This window comes from Thalassophryne amazonica, chromosome 5 (genome assembly GCF_902500255.1).
Source record: "Thalassophryne amazonica chromosome 5, fThaAma1.1, whole genome shotgun sequence".
In the NCBI taxonomy this organism is placed as follows: Eukaryota; Metazoa; Chordata; class Actinopteri; order Batrachoidiformes; family Batrachoididae; genus Thalassophryne; species Thalassophryne amazonica.
Window position 1 is genome coordinate 49,455,282 of NC_047107.1, and position 19,241 is coordinate 49,474,522.

General features: G+C 41.0%; 2 protein-coding genes across 4 annotated transcripts in view; both read left to right on the forward strand.

Moving 5' to 3' along the window:
• The window catches only part of fancg (FA complementation group G), a 31,729-nt gene extending 22,804 nt beyond the window's left edge, over positions 1–8,925 (forward strand). The window contains exons 10-14 of one of the 3 annotated variants that reach the window (XM_034170158.1): positions 3,490–3,818; positions 3,969–4,009; positions 4,121–4,294; positions 4,635–4,749; positions 8,256–8,923. In XM_034170158.1, coding sequence (XP_034026049.1) covers positions 3,490–3,818; positions 3,969–4,009; positions 4,121–4,294; positions 4,635–4,749; positions 8,256–8,349 — 753 coding nt within the window. In that variant the 3' untranslated portion in view covers positions 8,350–8,923. Of the gene's footprint in view, positions 1–3,489; positions 3,819–3,968; positions 4,010–4,120; positions 4,295–4,634; positions 4,750–8,255 lie in introns of all 3 variants that reach the window. The other 2 variants (XM_034170159.1, XM_034170160.1) reach the window with 2 other exon arrangements.
• A 1,475-nt stretch (positions 8,926–10,400) lies between these two features.
• vcp (valosin containing protein) overlaps positions 10,401–19,241 on the forward strand; it is a 40,980-nt gene continuing 32,139 nt past the window's right edge. Inside the window, 1 exon segment of the mRNA XM_034170161.1 lies at positions 10,401–10,554. Within this exon segment, the coding sequence (XP_034026052.1) occupies positions 10,538–10,554 (17 nt within the window). The 5' untranslated portion in view covers positions 10,401–10,537.

A 19,241-nucleotide genomic window follows, 5' to 3' on the forward strand; every position in this document is an offset into this window, starting at 1 on the left:
GATGTAATGGAAGTGGTCATGCATGGCACCAGATTGTTAGTTTTTATCAAGTGAGTAATGAGTAAGGCTGTTCACATTTTCTATGTGAGTGAGTTGCTTTAATTGGCTTAGAGAACAAACTGTCTAAATCAGTTGCTCTCAATCTGGTTCTGAAAATAGGCGAGGGCGTGCCAAAATCTGAAACCACTGTTCTTGAAGTCAAGTGAACAGCAGTGGTGATGTCACTTTGTGCCCCAGATAGGTACTGTACCCAGGATGCAAAGTGTGGGTGGAGCTTGTACTAACAATAAGAGCAACCTGTGGCTTAATAATGTCATTAAACCAGCTCCTTCTCAGGACTAAATGAACACTTTATTGTTTTCATCTACCAAGACAGTGACTGCCTGCACAATACTGAGGAGTATCTCACAGTGAAACAATGAATAGATGTTAACCTTAATATCTGGATTTCTCTGCACATAAATATTGATAATTAATAGTCTAATGCAAAGTGCCCTGTGATGGACTGGCAGCCTGTCCAGGGTTTACCCCATGTCTCACCCATTGACCACTGGGATAGACTCCAGCACCCCCATGACCCTTAACATGGCTAAGTGGTTTCAGAAAATGAATGAATTCTAATCAAAAGCTGACTTTTTGTTTGAGTGTTTCAGAGTTGAACATAAGAAATACAATACCTTGCTATGTACATAAACATAATAGTTTAACTCAGAATTTTGACCTTTTTTTTTCAAATTTTTTCCATTTTAATCGGCCTCTAAAACATCTTTAGTTTTCGATTCTTACAATCTACTGCAGTGTGGATGTTGCTTTCACCCAAAGTGACCGCAGCTTCCCGGTCTGTTGTGGTGACAGTGATAAGGGAGAGTGGTAACTCTTATGATTGCCCTCTTATTTACCATGTGATTTATTTATTTTTTTTTCTTCTAACTGAAGTTCAGACTGTTTCCTGCTGTTAGCATGTGATCAGATCAGAATTAAAGTGCGCTGTCCACTCCCTTAGTGTAGAAAAACTGCACAAGTTAATCAAAAGTACAGAGCCCTTTATAAGAGACGGTGTGCTTCCTACACTGCTTCCATTGTACGCACGTGCTTGTAAGGAGACGGCTGTGGCATGTTCAGACGATGCAAAGTACCAAATGTGTAAGCACAGTGCATACAATTTCAAGTTGAAATTAGCAATGCGCGTATGAGCCATCACAGTGAAGCCATGAAAAAGTGAATTTCTTCGCCCTGCCTCACTCATGGAAGAGAGTGTTTCTTCCATTCTTTCATCTGTTCCTGCAGCCATAACATTAAGAAACAAAGAAATCTAATTAGTATTGCACTAAGCCATGTACATAAGCCGCAACTGAAATATTTTAAATTTAACCTTTATTTAACCAGGTTTGTCCCATTGAGATTGAGGTCTCTTTTACAAGGGAGACCTGGACAGTTATAAAGTTTCCAGTTCATCTAACCTGCATGTCTTTGGACGTCTGAGGAAGCTGAAGCACCTGGAGGGAACCCACACAAACATAGGGAGAACATGCAAACTCCACACAGAAAGGCCACAGGTGGGAATCGATCCCAATTACCTTTTTGCTGTGAGGCAACAGTGCTAACCACTAAGTCACCGTACTGACATAAATAACATTTTTTTCCTGATCATTTTACTGATTAAAATTCAGTAAAAATACTCACTTGTGGAAGGAAATGTTGCCTCCCTAGTGTTTCTGGTTCGTACAGCCATAACAAGCACAACTCTCAGGGATTTTGGCTGTATTTTGCAGGTTTTTTTGGTCACTGAAACAGAAGGCTTACAACTGTATTGTTATTGTTTGTTACCTGAGTAAAAAGTAGCAGCACCGTCTCTGTGCAGGTGCACAAGAATGGCCAACTGCCCACTCTAGTTGTTCTTATATAGGGATCTATGATTGAAAGTGAGTCCTTGCTGCAGACAGTGGTACTACTGGCTGTTCCAGGACTTTTAGGAACATCCACACCTGCATCAGGAAGTGTTTTTTTGTTGGACAGTATGTCTCGTGACCCTGTCCTCAGTCTATAACTTCATATCTCCTCTGGGACGCCATGATGCCTACTGTTCTTTGCTTACCATGCTACACAGACCAAACAGTTTTGATTTGACACATACTGTTTCAGATATGTATATATCTGATCGCCAACATTTTCAAAGCAGAATGCTACAAGTTGCATTTATTTTAGAAACATGTTACCATTTCATGCAACAAGAAGTACAATTAATAGAATCAGTACATTATTTATTTAGAATGCAAACACTCTGTTAGTAAGCACAAGCTAATGAGCTAATTAATGTTACTGTATGAGGCACAGAACTCAGGTAAACTGCTTCTTGTCACCACTGAACACACAACCGTAGATCAAGTAAATGTGTAATGTCATTAAGTGTTTAACAACTTATATTTATAACATTATTATAACATAAACATTGCATTAGGGAGCATAAGCAAACAATCTAATATTCTGAGCCACACAGCATGAGTAAACTGCTTTTGTGGCCATTGTTCAATGTAATTAAAAATGTGTAAAATCAGTTTATAAAAAATAATAGCTTTACCTTGACAGCTTAGCCTTGCTAAAATGCTGTTGTTGTTATTCACATAGTCCAACCAAGTGGAGTGCCACGTAGTATGAAAGTTATATTCCCTGTTTTTGTTCCACAGTGTGGTCTTTCACTTTGAGAACATCATTTCTTAAATTCATCTCTTTCTCTTTCATGCAGATCTTCTTCTTCTTGTACAGCAGTTGGCATCTAGCTTAATGGTGTGTTACATCATCTTCTATTCCAGAGTGTGAATCACCGTACATCATTCAATAGTGCAGCGCAGTCTCGTTTGAACCCCTATATGATATCGTGGGATTTGACCACTTCTGGGGACAGCCTCTCATTGCGCAATACAGATACAGCATAACTTCACACGGTTAAATGTTGTAGTTTTGTTTTCAACTGCAATCACTAAGGGAGTCGCAAAAAGTGCAGTTTTTCAGTTCCCAGTGGAGAAGGGAAGATGAGGCAAATGGGAGAGTTTGTGTCAGTAAGTGTTAGCCTACACACTTTGACAGAGTAGCTGTATTCTCTCACCTGTACAACCGCCTCAACATGTTTAAGCTCTGGGTCATAAACAAACTGCAACATATGTCCACTTTCTGCCACATTGTCACTTTGTCTTTGTGTTTTCACTTTGTTTGCTGTGTAATTTGCCCAAAAACTCAGAGTGCTGTCCTCAGATGTAGGACCCGCGAGACGAGACTGTTTGCCCAATATACAGGAGCAGCTTGTTATGCATGTTCACTGTGCAATCTTGTGGCCATAGATGATAATGCAATATATTGTCATACATGTTGCTTTGGAATATAAGTTGCACGACTTTCCAGGGTAGTAAAAAAAAAAATCAAACAAAACAATTTTAAAGTTGCTTTACACCTCTGAGTAATTGACATCTGTTTGCTGTATTTCTCTCGTCTCAGGTAGAGGCTGGTTCCAATCCCCTCCCTAGGCTTCCCGAGCTTTACCTGCAGGCTGGTGCTGCCTTGCTCATGGCTCGGCGGCCTGCTGACTGCATGGCACTGTGTGATGAGGTCATCAGTGTGACACTGGAGCTGCTGCCACAGACATTGGTGTTGGAGGAGCCAGATGACAGTCCTGAGGGTGAGACCGGGACTGTGTGTATCAAGGGACTCAGCTCAGGTGGAGAGAAAATGTGGACGCTGTTCTGGGCTGCAGCTGCCTACCTGCTTCAGGGCCACTGCTACACCCACCTAAAAGACTGGAAACAAGCTGTGACGCATTACACACGGTCAGGCTGTAATCATCTTTGTCATGAAAGTTTTCTTTTTTTCAGTAATCTTCAAATACACCTTTAATTGCTTTTCAGTGTGCTTGCAGTGTATATTTTCCTCAGTAATATATACAGTATGTATATATATTCTGTTTTTATCTGCTGTAGTTGTATCAACCTGTTGGTGAAGGTGCGCTGTAAAAAGAAAGGTGTGGGGAGTTTTTTTTTTCTTGCACTTTTAATGTGATACATCTTTTTTCCACACCATGTGGCATTGTTTGGTATTTTTTTAGTAGTGTTTTGCTGTTGTCAAATTACAGGTTCCCAACCACAGATTCCGAGCGCAGACATGATTGATAAGCAGGGGACAGATGTGTATATTCTCCAGAGGTTAAAGGTGCTTTCGCTGTCTGGTCGAGGCATCAGCTTTGCTCAGACAGACCAGCTCAAAGAGGCACTGAGGGATCTGCATCTCAGCCTGCAGGCATTCCCAGGTATTCACACCATATCTGCACCATAATGCCAAATATAATAAAGTTTGAATCATTTGAATGTGTTATTGCACAGAAATGTCGCAACACTAATTTGATTATACACTTTAAAGTGGGCAATTCATAGACACATGCTCCTTTTCCATTGTCATTATTTTATGTTACTGTTGTTTTAAGCTTATTTTGACAGACCTTTTGACATTAAACATAATTCTGTGTATCTTCTGAGTATGAACATATTTAAAGTTGCTATTTATTTATTTATTTATGTCATTTTTTTCCAGTGTAATCAGCATTCTTAAATATGTTTTCATAAATATAACAGACAGTTGTGGTGTTTCAGAATGTGTGGGAGCAGGGTTGTGGTGTGGAGACGTTTTATGGAGGCTTGGCAGGCGACAGGAAGCAACAGCCTGTTGGGAAAAGACCTGGAGCCTCACTGTACAACCCTCAGTCGAGTAAGAAAATGTTAGGCTCACAGTCACAGGACTCTGTGTATGTTGTGCGTAATATGTCATACGTGCACATCAGCCCTTCGCTCCTTGTGAGCAAAATGCATTTTAGGTCATCTGGTTACATATGTTCGGCAGTAAATGGAGGTGTGAATTGGGGATGGGTGGTACAGTGGTGTCACAGCCACCTCCCGTACGATAGTGCATCATGACTGTCAGAGTTGAACCTGGTGGAAAAGACAACTCAAATTATCACAGAGAATGACCACGCAAGGAAACACTGAGTTTCTTTCCTGATCAGGGAGAGCCAGCAGGCATGACCCTCATCACTGCTTGTCAGACAGCTCTGAAGGGCCCGCCCACTCGCCTCCTGAATTTATTGAAACAAAGGTGCATACAGACATATTGCAGAAGACAATATACAAAGCATAGCGGCGTCTCACAGTCTACTCTTACATCGATATGAAAATTGTTATGGCTCTTCACCTCCATTCTCACGGCCTGTTCTCAGAGAGATACAAGTCTTCTCGTAATATGAAACAAAACAGCGCCAACCTTGGGCTAGTGTACAGGCTGCATCATTCTCTGTTCAAGGCTGACCTGTTAATTAAAATGTACATCTGTGCTTAGCAAAACAAGGCTTACAGTACTGTTCAGAATAATAGTAGTGCTATGTGACTAAAAAGATTAATTCAGGTTTTGAGTATATTTCTTATTGTTACATGGGAAACAAGGTACCAGTAGATTCAGTAGATTCCCTCAAATCCAACAAGACCAAGCATTCATGATATGCACACTCTTAAGGCTATGAAATTGGGCTATAAGTTAAAAAAAAAAAAAAAAAAAAAAGGTAGAAAAGGGGGTGTTCACAATAATAGTAGTGTGGCATTCAGTCAGTGAGTTCGTCAGTTTTGTGGAACAAACAGGTGTGAATCAGGTGTCCCCTATTTAAGGATGAAGCCAGCACCTGTTGAACATGCTTTTCTCTTTGAAAGCCTGAGGAAAATGGGATGTTCACGACATTATTCAGAAGAACAGCGTAGTTTGATTAAAAAGTTGATTGGAGAAGGGAAAACGTATACGCAGGTGCAAAAATTTACAGGCTGTTCATCTACAATGATCTCCAATGCTTTAAAATGGACAAAAAAAAAAACAGAGACACGTGGAAGAAAACAGAAAACAACCATCAAAATGGATAGAAGAATAACCAGAATGGCAAAGGCTCACCCATTGATCAGCTCCAGGATGATCAAAGACAGTCTGGAGTTACCTGTAAGTGCTGTGACAGTTAGAAGACGCCTGTGTGAAGCTAATTTATTTGTAAGAATCCCCCGCAAAGTCCCTCGGTTAAATAAAAGACATGTGCAGAAGAGGTTACAATTTGCCAAAGAACACATCAACTGGCCTAAAGAGAAATGGAGGAATATTTTGTGGACTGATGAGAGTAAAATTGTTCTTTTTGGGTCCAAGGGCCGCAGACAGTTTGTGAGACCACCCCCAAACTCTGAATTCAAGCCACAGTTCACAGTGAAGACAGTGAAGCATGGTGGTGCAAGCATCATGATATAGACATGTTTCTCCTACTATGGTGTTGGGCCTGTATATCACATACCAGGTATCATGGATCAGTTTGGATATGTCAGAATACTTGAAGAGGTCATGTTGCCTTATGCTGAAGAGGACATGCCTTTGAAATGGGTGTTTCAACAAGACAATGACCCCAAAGCACACTAGTAAACAAGCAAAACCCTGGTTCCAAACCAACAAAAGTAAGATCTGCCTCGCAGATGTGAAGAAATCATGAAAAACTGTGGTTATACAACTAAATACTAGTTTAGTGATTCACAGGATTGCTAAAAAAGCAGTTTGAACGTAATAGTTTTGAGTTTGTGACATCAACAGCAGATGCTACTATTATTGTGAACACCCCCTTTTCTACTTTTTTTTTTTTTACTAATAGCCCAATTTCATAGCCTTAAGAGTGTGCATATCATGAATGCTTAGTCTTGGTGGATTTGTGAGAATCTACTGAATCTACTGGTACCTTGTTTCCCATGTAACAATAAGAAATATACTCAAAACCTGGATTAATCTTTTTAGTCACATAGCACTACGATTATTCTGAACACTGCTGTACGCTCTCACATTTCTCATGCAAGCAAAAGGTCATTTCACCGTGTGAGCAGTTCAGTGATTAACTAGAAAAGTAATATTAAGTGAAATCACACACACACACACACACACACACGTGTGTGTGTGTGTGTGATTTGTCTCCTGGGATCATGTTCTAAGGTGGTCAAGAATCCATGTGACTGTAGTCCTATGAATTCAGATGTGTTATTAAACTCTATATTGCATGATCCAGTAAATTTTTTTCATACTGTTTAGCATGACAAACAGTGAAAATTGCCTGTGGCACAGATTTAAGTAATTCTAGGCTTCACATCTTATTGCATTATCATATTCTAGGAAAAATGAGTCTTTAGCATTGCATAATATGTTTTACACATTTTGTTCAGGTATCTTAAAATATGTTTTTCACTCAAATGATGAATTTAAAATGTCAGGTCTTAGACTGGGTGTGGTCAATTTTAAATGTGCTGTTTTAGATCTGACACATATTCATCTATCCAATATGGTCCACAAAAGTGAGTCTCTTCGGCTGCTCCCTTGTTTTCACTCGGTGTCGCCACAGCAGATCCAAGGTGGATATGCATGTTGATTTGTCACAAGTTTTATGCCGCATGCCCTTCCTGACACAACTCCACATTGCATGGAGAAATGTGGCAGGAGTGGGGTTTCAACCAGGAACCTTCCGCACTGAAACCATGTGCAGTGCACTAACCATTTGGCCACCACCTCTGCATCCAGTATGGTCCAAAGTGGTCTAAAAAAACATAAAAAAAAAAAAAATAAAAAAAAAAAGCATTTTCTATAAAGCTCCAAAAAAAAAAAAATAAATAAATACATTTTCTGACAAATGTGAGATGCTTTACATAGTAATTCACCTCCACATGCTCACCCTGAAGCCTCTCAGTTTACAGTTGGTTATGTAGAGAGGCTGTCAACTAAGTGAGGCTGTCAGCGTGTCTCTTGAACATGTCATATGCACCAACGGCTTGCGCGATCTGTCATAGCAACAGAATCAAACTGAGGATCCTTTGGTCTTGAGCCCACCGTTCCAATCACTAAACTGTCACCCCTGTCCTTCCCATGTAACATTCATAAATTCATTCATTTAGTAAACCCAGGCTATATTCCTTTTTCTTTAATTTCTGTAAAGTAATAACAAATTTGATAAATTTTTCTTCATGTTTTGATTTGTAATAGAATGTACAGTATTCCTGATGCATTTGTGTGTTTGGAAATAAAAGCTGTTATTAGGATTTTGAGCTTTATTCACTTTTTAAAACACACTGCTATTATTTTAAATACAACTGTACATCTTTAGAAGTGGGTTCTATGTAGCATGCTAATTTTATTTCTTTATGGTATTTATTTACTTTTGGTAGGAGTCTTCCTTTGTACCTGCATGAACCCCAGTCTGGCCCGTTGTTGGACTCCACAGAGCTCCGGTGCAGAATGCAGGATCCTGCGCCTACATAATCAGCCTGGAGAGGGATGGCAGTGGAATGCCCTGTCAGTTGCTAAAGAGGATCTAATTTCAGAGCTCTGAACTGAAACTCATGACAATACACATGCATCCATTGGCACAGAAAATTAACCCAGTGTGAGTGGTGTACTTGACACAGGAATAAAACAATGAGCCGTTACTGGATGGAACGGTAGATTCCAGATCATTGTTGGCTTAAATTGGTTTATCTCTCTATCAGATTTTGTGTGTGTGTGTTGGGGGGGGTCTACAAAGACAACATATCTTTTCAATACAGTATTAACAGGGTCTAAAGGGCAAAGTTATGTGGTAGATCCAGTAGGGTAGTGCAGAAGTAGACAATTTTTTTGACCAATGTTTTGCTAAATGGAATGCAGTATATACTTTGAAACCCAAGACGATGCCTTAAAATATCTTGTTTTATCCACAGCCCAAATATACTTAGTTTGCTGCCAGATAGGTTCTTGATTAAAGATCACTGAATTTTCATTAGTTCATCTTAATTATATGCCATATTAATTTGGAGATGTACAGTATTGATCATTTACGCAATATCTCTAAAATCAGAAAGGTCTTGTCTCAGAGTGATGCTGAAAAACTAATTCATGCATTTATTTCCTCTAGGCTGGACTATTGTAATTCATTATTATCAGGTTGTCCTAAAAGTTCCCTAAAAAGCCTTCAGTTGGTTCAGAATGCTGCAGCTAGAGTACTGACGGGGACTAGCAGGAGAGAGCATATCTCACCCGTGTTGGCCTCCCTTCATTGGCTTCCTGTTAATGCTAGAATAGAATTTAAAATTCTTCTTCTTACTTATAAGGTTTTGAATAATCAGGTCCCATCTTATCTTAGGGACCTCGTAGTACCATATTACCCCATTAGAGCGCTTCGCTCTCAGACTGCGGGCTTACTTGTAGTTCCTAGGGTTTGTAAGAGTAGAATGGGAGGCAGAGCCTTCAGCTTTCAGGCTCCTCTCCTGTGGAACCAGCTCCCAATTCAGATCAGGGAGACAGATACCCTCTCTACTTTTAAGATTAGGCTTAAAACTTTCCTTTTCGCTAAGGCTTATAGTTAGGGCTGGATCGGGTGACCCTGGACCATCCCTTGGTTATGTTGCTTTAGACGTAGACTGTGGGGGGGTTCCCATGATGCACTGTTTCTTTCTCTTTTTGCTCTGTATGCATCACTCTGCATTTAATCATTAGTGATCAATCTCTTTTTCCTGGTTCTTTCCCTCAGCCCCAACCAGTCTCAGCAGAAGACTGCCCCTCCCTGAGCCTGGTTCTGCTGGAGGTTTCTTCCTGTTAAAAGGGAGTTTTTCCTTCCCACTGTGGCCAAGTGCTTGCTCATAGGGGGTCGTTTTGACCGTTGGGGTTTTTCATAATTATTGTATGGCCTTGCCTTGCAATGTGGAGCGCCTTGGGGCAACTGTTTGTTGTGATTTGGCGCTATATAAGAAAAAAGTTGATTGATTGAAGTTGATTTATTGTTTTTAAGTTATGTAAAATAAAAAAACTGGAGGGGGTGGCTTCAGTCGTTTACTTATCTTTCCAGTTGTTCATCTACTACAGGGCACATACAGTGAGGCAAATAAGTATTTGATCCGCTGTTGAATTTGCAAGTGTGTTTGTTTCCAGTCTTTTTAAGGTTGTTACTGATAAAAGAGGTTGATTCAGATTGATACGTCATTCAGGAAGTGGGACATTTGATTTATATTTGCTTGAGATAGTGAGATGAGGCTTTCTGTAATCCTGTATAAATAGCTTTTTGTGTATGAGAGATTATTTTTCTGGCTACCATAGTATATTAAAGTTGAAAGTAAATGGTGAGCTCAGGCTTTAGTTTGTTTGTGTTCAAGTTTAACGTTTGACCCCCCACTGATCTGTATTATACACATCAAACAACTGATCTGTATTATATACAGATCAGTGGTTTGACCCATGAAATTACGTCACCGCTACAACGCGATACAAACCCACGTAAGATCGTCGTGGACTGCTTCTAGCCAATCAGAATACAGGATGTGTCCAGCTCATAGGGCAACGAAAAAAAAAAGGAAAAGTAAGGAAACGACTCTTCTTCGACGAAAGCTCACAGATCGCTGAGTGGCAAGAACCGGTTGAGTCCAAAACATTTAGTTGGATTTTCTTTATTTATTTCAAGAATTTTAGGTGGACAGCTATGGCTTCGGGAGGGGAGTAAGTAAAAATATCTGACAGACGTGTTTTATAGAAAGTGGCTTAAAAGTAACATCGCATTTTATTTGTTAGTTTAACTTAGCTTAATGGCTGAGGTCATTTACTTCAGCCTTCGCTTCTGGCCTTTAATTATAAAACCTGCCATTATAGATCCAGGGACACGTGGTGTCTTGTGAAATTAGCTCACATCGTTAAATTGTCCAGGACGGTGTTTGTTGAGTGGCTAACGGTATTTAGCTTAGCCAGCTGTGTGTCATCGCAGTTTGATATGCTAACGAATTAGCTTAGCACTGTCAAGGCCGTAGTCAGTTCGAGTTACAGACACGCAGTGGACACTGGCCTAACCGGCTAATGGGCATTTTAACTTTGCGGCAAAGTGTAACGTAACGGCATAGCTTACAGGCAAACTGCAATGGTTTAAGAGACCGTTTAGCGTTTTGAGAAAGGATAAGTTTGTATGCGATCGATAGGTACCCACGTAGTAGCTGGCTAACATAGTTAGCTTAGCAGGCTCGCTCTTTAGCTAGCGCGATTGAAACCTCTGACAATATAGTTTTGCTGGTAGCCGAGCACTTGCGCACAGCGTCTTAAATATTGAAACAGACACAAACACGGCGGCCACATAATATTTTTGTAGGGATGACGGAGGTTTAGTATTTAGAACCTGATAAACTGATAGTTTTTTTTCCCTCCTCCCCCTGTAATCCTTTTGCTGTGTCATCTGAGCTCGTTAGAAGGCTAGCTTAGCATTGGCTAACAACACGAAAGGGAAACTAGAAACCCCATTTAGGACTTTACTAAAAACAGGATAGTTTTACTTTTTTGTCATTTGAAATGTACGCACTAAAAGACAGGTTATATATCTAAGAAACATGATGCAGTTATAACTACTAGTTTATGTATTACTCTGTTCACATTAATGATTAATAAGGACCGATTTATATTGAATATTACCATTTAATACATGCCTTTTACGAAGTCTTATTCACAATAACCTAAGTGGAACTAGAACGGCAATCAGAGTGCCTACATCTGCCATTGGTTCAAAGGAAATGAATGTTTATGGCATTGGCTATATTAATACAAAATTGTATTCATATGGAGCACGGTTGGTCGGTCTAAGTCACATGATTCAGTCTGCATTTCCACCCCACCCCCCAGTATCTAGGGCCAGAATTACATTTGAAGGGACAATGTCAAAACAATTTCTATAGTTTTACAATAGTTGTAATTGTCTTTATTTCTATCCATTTTCTATACCTGTTTCCTCCAATTAGAGGGTCACTTAATAGACAGTGTTCACTGACGGCACACGCAACATGCGGTTTTGTGTACGCAGTTATGCTGGACGGCAAGCTCCTTCTATACCACAGTATGGCCGATGCTGGATACCCATCTGATATAACCTGTGTCAAAAATAAATAATGGCGGCTGCTGGGGGATGGGGGGTCGTGGTCTCCATGGGATGGGTCTTGCTCGGGTGGTCTCCTAGTCATGGGCTTTGGTGGCTGGGGTGGGATCCGAGGTGGGGGGCCTGGCTGTCGGGGGGCTTGTGGTCTTCCTGGCCCCATGGTCAGGCCCCGCCTTTTGTCTGGGGGCTGGGCCCCACCCTCGTGTGGCTTGGTGGTCCCTACCTTGTGCTTTGGATTCGGGTCAGGTGGCTCCTTTGCTCCCCGTCCTTGCTGCTGCTCACTCCCGCCCTTGGGGGCCGTGGCCTGGGTGGCGTGGTTCTGGGGCTCCCCCTATTGGTGGGCCCATGCCGGCGCCCTGTGTGCTTCCCTCGGTTTTGGGGCGGCTCCCTGTGACCCCATGGGGGGGTTGTTGGGGGTGCGTTCCGGCGCCATCGGGCTGCTCCCCAGTTGGTTTGCTGTGCTGCCCGGTGGATGTGGGGGCTGCCTTTCCTGGTCTTCGTGCCCTTCTGCTGCCCCTCTTCTCCTGGTTCCCCCGGGGCCCTGCGTCCTGGACCCACCTCCGTTGTCGCTCGCGGCCGGCCGCGTGGCTTCTGACATGCCAGAGTGGTCCATGTCATATGGTAAGGTTCTGTATTCTTGTCTTGGCCCAACACACCAGCCACAGTAGTGATCAGATATTTAGCTGTGATCTGGGTCTCTGTGTGTGGATGTTTGCGTGTTTGTGGTCGTCACCACAATTCGGTTTTTGGGTGCTCTTAAGAGGATTAACACTACGGTGTTCTGGATTAGGGTATGGATGCTCACTAATTAGACAACAGACTGTTGCTGTCACTGTTTGTTCATGTGTGGTTGTTTGTCATGGTATGTCATATAGTTGGGGCCCCGTCTCCTCGGTTTCTCACGTCACCGTTATTGTCTTCACCACTTGTCTCTCGTTCTTGTCTGTCTTTGTGTTGTTTTGGTGGTTGGCCCTTCCTGATGGAAGCTGTCGGTTGGCTTTGAGTAGGATGTTGTAGGCTGATCGGGAAGGGCGGATGGGGGTCACACACACACACCACATTCACTCATGCACTACATACCTTCTGTCTTGCAAGAATAAATTGCATATATGCGTGTTAATGTTCATAAATGGTTCTGCCAGTGTGGCACTTACCATTACTATATATGCAGACGGGGGGGGATAAATAAATAATAGAACACTGCCATGATCTACTGGTGCCAGACGTTCAGTACTTAAGCTGTGTGAGTTTTGGCCCTTTTTCAGATTTTTCATTCGAGAATTTTTTGGATCGCACCGAGTTTCAGGTTAATCGCGCGTTCTGCATCGTGTAGTATACATGGAGTAACAAGCTGCATTTAACATCTCACGAGTCACGACCACCTCCTGATCGCCGATCGTATAGTCAAAGGAAAATCAAACCTGTTTGATATTATTCTGGTCAGCTGGCGTGAGGGTATCCTGCTGCTGAAGAGGTACAATTTTTCAATTTCAGTTTATTAATTTATATAGCGCCAACTCGACAGTCGCCCCAAGGCGCTTCACATAATTCACAACAACACAAATTAATCTAAAATCAAAATTAAAAGCAAGAAAAGCACAGTAAAAAGATAAAACACAGTAGAATAAAAAGAAATTACAAAGCAAACACATTAAAAAATGAATGATAAGACAGTCTAAAAAAGTGGGTCTTTAGTCTTGATTTAAAAATCTCCACCGTGTCAGACTGCCGAATAACAGCAGGTAGATCGTTCCAAAGAGCTGGACCACGGTAGGAGAAGGCTCTATACCCCACAGACTTTTTGTTCATCCTCGGAACACACAGAAGCCCTGTGCCCTGCGAACGCAAGGGTCTCGCAGGTACGTAGGGCTTAACCAAGTCCGCCAGGTAGGAAGGTGCCAGTTCATGAACAATTTTATAAACCAATAATAAAACTTTAAAATCCGATCTGGCAGAAACCGGTAGCCAATGAAGGGATGCCAGAATGGGAGTAATGTGGTCAAACCTTCTACTTTGTGTCAAAAGTCTGGCAGCAGCATTCTGTACCAACTGAAGTCCTCGAATGCTAGGCTGCGGCAGGCCAGAAAATAAAGCATTACAATAATCCAATCTAGAAGAGACAAACGCATGAATCAGAGTCTCAGCATCAGCCATAGATAGGATGGGGCGAATCTTCGCTATATTTCTCAGATGAAAGAAAGCAGTCCTCGTAATTTCCCTAATGTGGAGGTCAAAGGACAACGTAGGATCAAAAGCTACCCCAAGGTTCCTCACTTTGTCAGTATGATGTATAACACATGAACCTAGGCTAAGCGCCAGCTGATCAAATTAATGCAGATGTCTTGCTGGACCAAGAACCATCATTTCAGTCTTATCAGAGTTCAAAAGTAGAAAGTTGCTAGACATCCAACTTCTCACTGCTGCGAAACAGTCCTGTAAAGATTTTATGTGGACAGGATTTCCAGCAGCTATCGGCATATACAACTGGGTATCATCAGCATAACAATGAAAAGCAACCCAGAAACGCCGCAAAATGTTCCCAAGGGGTGCCATATACAGGGAAAAAAGCAGGGGACCCACAACGGATCCCTGCGGAACCCCAAACTTCATGCCTTTAAAGTCAGAGGTAGTGTCATTGCACAAAACACAGTGGGAACAGCCAGACAGATAAGACGTCAGCCACGCAAGAGCAGTTCCAGTAATCCCGAAACAGTTTTCTAGCCTATCAAGTAGAATATGATGATCAACTGTGTCAAACGCAGCACTGAGATCCAACAACACCAATGCTGTAGTAGTATCCGAGTCCATTGCTCGCAGAAGATCATTAACTACTTTAATAAGTGCTATTTCTGTGGAGTGATGTCTTCTAAAAGCAGACTGCAGTGGCTCAAAAAGGTCATTCTCAGTAGTCCACAAGCTGCCGTGAAACCACCTTTTCCAGAATTTTAGAGCAGAATGATAGATTTGATATTTGCCTATAATTTTTCAATACACCAGGATCAAGATTAGATTTCTTGAGTAGTGGTTTAACCATGGCAGATTTAAAACAATTTGGAACAGATCCAGAGTTTAAAGAAAGGTTAACAATTTCCAGCACAGTCGGCCCAAGAATGGGCCAAAGATCCTTAAACAGTTTTGTTGGTATAGGATCAAATAAGCAAGTTCTACTTTTAGTAGACATCACGAGTTTCATCAGCACACCTTGTGAGATACTGTTAAATTCCGTGAATCTAGGTAGCACCTCAGTGGTAGTCCCCAGCTCAGTAGCTGAATACAATGACTGGACCAAAGTATGATGAGATGTGCTCAACCTAATATCTTCTATTTTCTTTTCGAAATAGTCCAGAAAGTCCTGTGCTGAAAAAGGAGAACGACCAACAGGTGGCTGTCCATGAATAAGAAATGCCACCGTATCAAACAAGAACTTTGAGTTATGCTTGTTTTTGTTGATCAATTCAGAATAATACGCCTGCTTCGTAGCCAATAAAGCATGCTTATAAACTAAAATAGCTTCCTGCCATGCAAGGTGAAACACCTCTAGTTTGGAACTACGCCATTTCCATTCCAACCCTCTAGCCTTCTGCCTAAGGTCACGCAAGTAACTGTTGAACCAAGGTGTCTGTGCTTTGGGAAAGCGTGGCTTTAATAGAGGAGGAGCAGTCTTATCAAGTGTGGTTTTTAGCACTAAATTCAGGCTATCCGCAAGACTGTCTACCGACTGAAATTTCATCAAGCCTGAAGTTAGGATTTCAGGTAGTCTTGCTTCGAGTTTAGTCAAAGTTGAAGGTTTGATTCGTCGCCGCAGTGATAGGCAAGGCAAGGAGGTGCAAGCATCCAACCACTCACTGTGCATGCGCAAACACCGCAGACCTGTCTTGTAATGTTTTTGTTTTGTTTTGTTTTTAAACTTTGATGTCTCCCATCAAGAGTTTTTGTAAATTAAGTTTGAAAAAAAAAAGCTTACGTTATGCTTCTGGAAACACGAGTCCGACGTGTGGTTTTTGAACGTACAATGTGTGTGAGAACATAAATCGTGCGCTCTGACCTTTTACACTGTGCGGTTCTGTGGGACAGTTTGAACTGAAACAGAGTACAGTGATTAAAAATATACAGTGTCTGCTGCTTCAGGACGACTACTGCCATGAACACTACTGGCCAGTAGATGGCAGTAAAGACTGTGAAAACTTGCCTAAACAAAATTCCAGATAATCCGCGTCTGCTACATTTAAGATGCGTGGAATTTAATAAACATAGACACAATAACGTCTGTAAACCCAGAGAATATATTCATGAGAGTTTTAGGCACTAGAGTTTAATGCTGCTGTCCGTGGAGCATGAACAGAGTGTCTGAAATGCATTTGTCCTGTCATGAACGTACTGAGATTACCCTGTCCTACCCATAATGCACTGCTGGGCACAACGTGTGCTCACTAAAACCTTAAAAATTAGTGCATTACTTTAAAACTAAAACATATATCTGATATTTTCAATTTATAAAACTTCAGACATGACATTAATTTAAATAACTTGTCTGAAATTAGTTTGGTTAAAAGTTGAACCATAAGTTAAAAATGTATGCCTCTGGAAGACTTGGGTGATATTGCCAGCGTATCAGTATGGTGTTAAAGGAAATTAATTTTTTTTTTTGTGACTAGTTCTCCTTTACCTGCAGAAGATAGACCAGTTTCTCCTACAACCCCTGGCAAAAATTATGGAATCACCGGCCTCGGAGGATGTTCATTCAGTTGTTTAATTTTGTAGGAAAATTACAGACATGTCACAAAACTAAAGTCATTTCAAATGGCAACTATCTGGCTTTAAGAAACACTGTAAGAAATCAGGAAAAAAAATTGTGGCAGTCAGTAACAGTTACTTTTTTAGACCAAGCAGAGGGAAACAAATACGGAATCACTCAATTCTGAGGAGTAAATTATGGAATCACCCTGTAAATTTTCATCCCCAGAACTAACACCTGCATCAAATCATATCTGTTCATTAGTCTGCATCTAAAAAGGAGTGATCACACCTTGGAGAGCTGTTGCACCAAGTGGACTGACATGAATCATGGCTCAAACACAAGAGATGTCAATTGAAACAAAGGAGAGGATTATCAAACTCTTAAAAGAGGGTAAATCATCACGCAATGTTGTAAAAGATGTTGGTTGTTCACAGTCAGCTGTGTCTAAACTCTGGACCAAATACAAACATGGGAAGGTTGTTAAAGGCAAACATACTGGTAGACCAAGGAAGACATCAAAGCGTCAAGACAGAAAACTTAAAGCAATATGTCTCAAAAATCGAAAATGCACAACAAAACAAATGAGGAACGAATGGGAGGAAACTGGAGTCTACGTCTGTGACCGAACTGTAAGAAACCGCCTAAAGGAAATGGGATTTACATACAGAAAAGCTAAACAAAAGCCATCATTAACACCTAAACAGAAAAAAACAAGGTTACAATGGGCTAAGGAAAAGCAATCATGGACTGTGGATGACTGGATGAAAGTCATATTCAGTGATGAATCTCGAATCTGCATTGGGCAAGGTGATGATGCTGGAACTTTTGTTTGGTGCCGTTCCAATGAGATTTATAAAGATGACTGCCTGAAGAGAACATGTAAATTTCCACAAACATTGATGATATGGGGCTGCATGTCAGGTAAAGGCACTGGGGAGATGGCTGTCATTACATCATCAATAAATGCATAAGTTTACGTTGATATTTTGGACACTTCTTATCCCATCAATTGTTTGGGGATGATGAAATCATTTCTCAAGATGATAATGCATCTTGTCATAGAGCAAAAACTGTGAAAACATTCTTGCAAAAAGACACACAGGGTCAATGTCATGGCCTGCAAATAGTCCGGATCTTAATCCAATTGAAAATCTTAGGTGGAAGTTGAAGAAAATGGTCCGTGACAAGGCTCCAACCTGCAAAGCTGATCTGGCAACAGCAATCACAGAAAGTTGGAGCCAGATTGATGAAGAGTACTGTTTGTCACTCATTAAGTCCATGCCTCAGAGACTGCAAGCTGTTATAAAAGCCAGAGGTGGTGCAACAAAATACTAGTGATGTGTTGGAGCGTTCTTTTGATTTTCATGATTCCATAATTTTTTCCTCAGAATTGAGTGATTCCATATTTTTTTCCCTCTGCTTGGTCTTTTCCTGATTTCTTATTGTGTTTCTTAAAGCCAGAAAGTTGCCATTTGAAATTACTTTAGTTTTGTGTCATGTCTGTGATCTGCTTTTTTTCTACAAAATTAAACAACTGAATGAACATCCTCCGAGGCCGGTGATTCCATAATTTTTGCCAGGGGTTGTAGAAGCAGCTCTTTTCTGTTTGCAGAGGATAGAACTATACATCTGCTATGTAACTTTTAACAGGTAGGTGCTCAACTGATTTTAAATTTTAAAAATGTTTATAGCTGTTTACTACGTTAACGGTCTAAAAATTATCGGACTACAATTTATCGGTAATAATAGATAATTAGTCCTCTAATGGTTTTTAATGTTATCTAAAAAGATAATCCGATAATGAAAACATTATCTTTGATAATTATCTGTTATCGGATTATTGCAACTGTGCCCACCACTGGTTATTGATGACATCTCGGTTATGAAAGTCAGAGTAAGACTCACCTAAACCGTCATTGTGTAAACCAGATACTCGCACTCACCAGCCACACCAAATGTCCCAATGTTTTTGTATGGTTTCCATGTAATAAACACCGTATTGAACGGAGTTTGTGTAAGAGATTTTTGTTCAAATCGGACAAAACGTCCTATCCAACCGCAATGCATTTCCATTAAAAAATCCTCACATATACCAGGCAAAGCAGTCTGGACATGCCCAGTAACAGAGGCATGAAATTAAAGTTCAGCACTGACACTCACTGATTCAAGGAAAGTGGGTGCCATATTTCCTTGATTAAAAGCCCTGCTGTTTATTTTTTTCAAACCATGCTCAGACATAGGACCCACAGTCTGACGTGCATCTGGTAAATGAAGGACACTACAGAAGGCTGTGATTTGTCACGTTTACAGATGCATCATATTTTAAAAGTTTCACTCGCAATTTGTGGAGGAATTGCGGGTGATTTGGTTTGGAGGTTGGTGATTGTACAAAGATCGTATTGAGGGACAAATTAATCCAGAAAAGGATAATCCAGAAATATTGCATAAAGATGTGATGGAGAGCAAAAATGTTCTCTGGAGCCTTTTCTTTTGACCGATTGTGCAGTCGTATGCACAGCAATGAAACACCATGTTGGT